Genomic DNA, 3,048 nt, shown 5'->3' with positions numbered 1-3,048 from the left:
TGCATGTGTGCATGTGTGTGCCTGCTGTGTACAATTAAGCCTGAAACCTTCGATGAGTCACTGTGAACTACAGTATTCCTCTACTGCACTGCATAGTGATTTTTCTACATTTGAACAATGCATAATAAAAGTCACATATTGATAACCCCAAATATATGCATTTTAGATTCAGCAACAGGAGTTATTCATCAATGTAATGGTTAGTCCAGTCTGCCACCTAGTGAAGTTCTTGTGAATGAATTTAGCAGTCCATTTAGACTCTCTATATTGCACATGACATTTCAATTTGGTAAACGTCTGAATATTAATGTTCTGATTATTTTACTTGTGATTTATTTTCAGCTTCTTGTGCTATTTGGGTACGATCAGACTACACCCATTGGTCTTGATTATAGTGAAACATTTAAGGAACCCTTCCCATTTTCAACTTCTTATAACAGAGAATAAATTGTTAGCACTGGCTCAGAAGCTTGCGTGCAGTTGTACATTATTCAAGAGTGTATTATCCACACAATCACATTAGAGTAATCCTAGCCTCTAGCGTTTCCTTCATTTGTTGTAATTATGGGTTTGTCAGGTAAGGATGTCGGATGGCACTAACAGAGCTAGAGCCACTGATGCCTCGCATCCACTCTCTAACAAGATGTTGCTCAATAAACCAGGCCCTGTAGGTTTTCCTCCTCTTATGACGTGTCCTCGCCCAATACCTTTCCCCCATAAACTGACTCGCTCCTCAACAGTGATGTATGGGCCCACTCTCGCCCCTTCCTCCAAACCTAATAAAGCTGCTGTGTTTTTTGACGTGAAAAATGTACAAAATAAAGAGAAAATAAACTTCTTCAGGTGGCCCACTTCCAAAAGACAACAGAGTTGGAACTTCTCTTGCTCTGGAACGTCAATAGTGCTGTGGAAGAGGGTATAAAGATCAATCAGAACCTAGATTATTTGTCATAACCAGTTCATGCACCAAGATGAGATGTAATGTATATTTCAAGATAGTAATAAAAAATAATCTGAACATTCTGAATAGGAAAGACAGGCTGGTCTGTAGTTGGAAGCTCAAGTAAATACAGACTTTGTCTCCATCCAGACAAAGAGAGGATGACGCTGCCTTTAAAGTGTGAAATAACACAATGAAAGAGTCTGTGAGGAGCATGTTTATGGTGCTAGTGCAGTACTCTGCTCCACTGTGTGTATGAGTGAAACCTGCCTCTTTGAATTCCTCTCCCTGGCAACAGTCTTGCAATTGTCAATTTCATGCTTGATTAATTGTCATTACTGGGTTAGAGACAAAAAAAATGAGAAATGCATTTCTGGATTAAAATGGAGAGCGAGACCTCCCAATAGAGTGATGTTGAGCTTGTGCAAGGTAGAAATGAGGATGAGAAATATTCATGCAGTTTTTCAGAGTTTAAGTGCTTATTCTTCAACAAGTTGTTAGAGAAACTGTTTCACAGATGGTTGATTATAGGGATATTTTTGCATTTGAAAGATCTTAAGTGAGATGGAGATGATTAAAGTAATTATTGTCCTCTCAGCACTGACTAACCATAATCATTGCTTGGTGTACAAAGACAGTAATTCAGATTGTTTTGAAAAATGACACCCTTTTAGCCAGAGGGTAGAAATGATTAGACTATACATATTCTAAACTTTAAGAATATGTAAAGAGAGGAGAAGAATTGAAGGTAAACTTTGCTACTACAGAGGGATCTATATATTTGAATGCGCTATAGCCAGCTTATTAATAATTGTCATTCATCTTCACCTAGCCCTTTTGTATGACATTGATATGGGTTCATCTGTCTTGGTTGTCACAGGGAGTGGGTTGTTCCGGTAACAGGTAGATCTCCTTGTGGTATTAAGGTATTCAAAAATGTATCTATTACACAACGATTTCACCTGTCAAGCCAATGTAATTTGCCAAGACCCATTTTGAGGATGCAACTCAAATCTGATAACAAAACAATATGTTAACATCAGTATATGCAATATTTCATTGAATATAGAGGCAACTGAAAGGTCACAGAACTGGAGTAAGCCCTAGGCTTGAGCATCATTGTCTCTGTTACAAAAAGCCAGAAGGATAATGAATTATTAAATGGATTATATAGTCTTCTGTGCCATTGAAAAATGCATTGCATTGTTGATTTCAAAGACTCCATGACATTTGTTTGTAGACAAGGGGATCATTTGACATTTGAATTAACCAAGAACCCAAAGACCCCATAGATATATGTGTGGGGTTGTATTGTGAGGCTAATACGAGCTGAACAGTCTCTCTCCCATGTGTACGTCAATGTCTGTTCTGTCATTTTGAGGCCTCATATTTATTCAGCCAAGACCAGTTTCTTTACCCAGTGACATTTCATGGTGCATTGTATGTAATTCTGGATGTGAGGGCAATAGAGAACAGAGATCATAGTCTTACGGCCCTATTCAAATCTTAGATCCAATTCTGATTGAATAGGCTTTGGAGACATCCAGTTCCAATACAGAATTTATTATTCAGTCTCCTAGGAACTCAGACAGCCTTCTATATCCAGCCATCTGGTTTTGTGAGCAGAATTAAATATGTGGAGGTCAGTGTTATATTCACAGTGTGGCTGATCACCCTCTCTTGCTCATCTCACACAGCCCTGGTCCTCAGTGTCCAACCAGGCCAAGAGCTTCATTGAGAGCATGCTGGTGGTGGATCCCACAGCCCGTCTGTCCGCCCAGGAGGCTCTCCGCCACCCCTGGGTGGTCACCATGGCAGCCAGCTCCTCCATGAAGAACTTGCACCGCTTCATCTCCCAGAACCTCCGGCAGCGGGCGTCACGCACCTCATCCTCCTCCTCCTCACGATGCCCCAGCACCACAGTGATGGGCTCCAGTGCCAGTATGAGCCTTGCCATGTGCCAGTGGGAGAAAGAGCTGCTACTGGAGAGGAACCAGGGCCAGAGACAGCAGCCAGAACACCAAGACATGACTCAGTCACAGAGAGCCAGCCCCAAACACAGGTTCATCCAGGGGGCAACACCACCACCAAGCCAGGGTGAGTCATAG

The 3,048-nt window shown here is 41.3% G+C and overlaps 1 protein-coding gene across 1 annotated transcript in view; it reads left to right on the top strand.

Moving 5' to 3' along the window:
• The window catches only part of LOC310814323 (serine/threonine-protein kinase H1-like), a gene marked incomplete at both ends in the record, with an annotated part of 6,595 nt that extends 3,547 nt beyond the window's left edge, over nt 1–3,048 (top strand). The window contains one exon of the mRNA XM_083683673.1: nt 2,638–3,048. Within this exon, the coding sequence (XP_083539799.1) occupies nt 2,638–3,048 (411 nt within the window). The remainder of the gene's footprint in view (nt 1–2,637) is intronic.

The sequence above is a fragment of the Argentina silus genome, assembly GCF_951799395.1.
Source record: "Argentina silus genome assembly, chromosome: 1".
NCBI classification, from domain to species: domain Eukaryota; kingdom Metazoa; phylum Chordata; class Actinopteri; order Argentiniformes; family Argentinidae; genus Argentina; species Argentina silus.
Note: the sequence above shows the minus strand (reverse complement) of the source record. Positions and strands in the feature narration are given on the sequence as shown.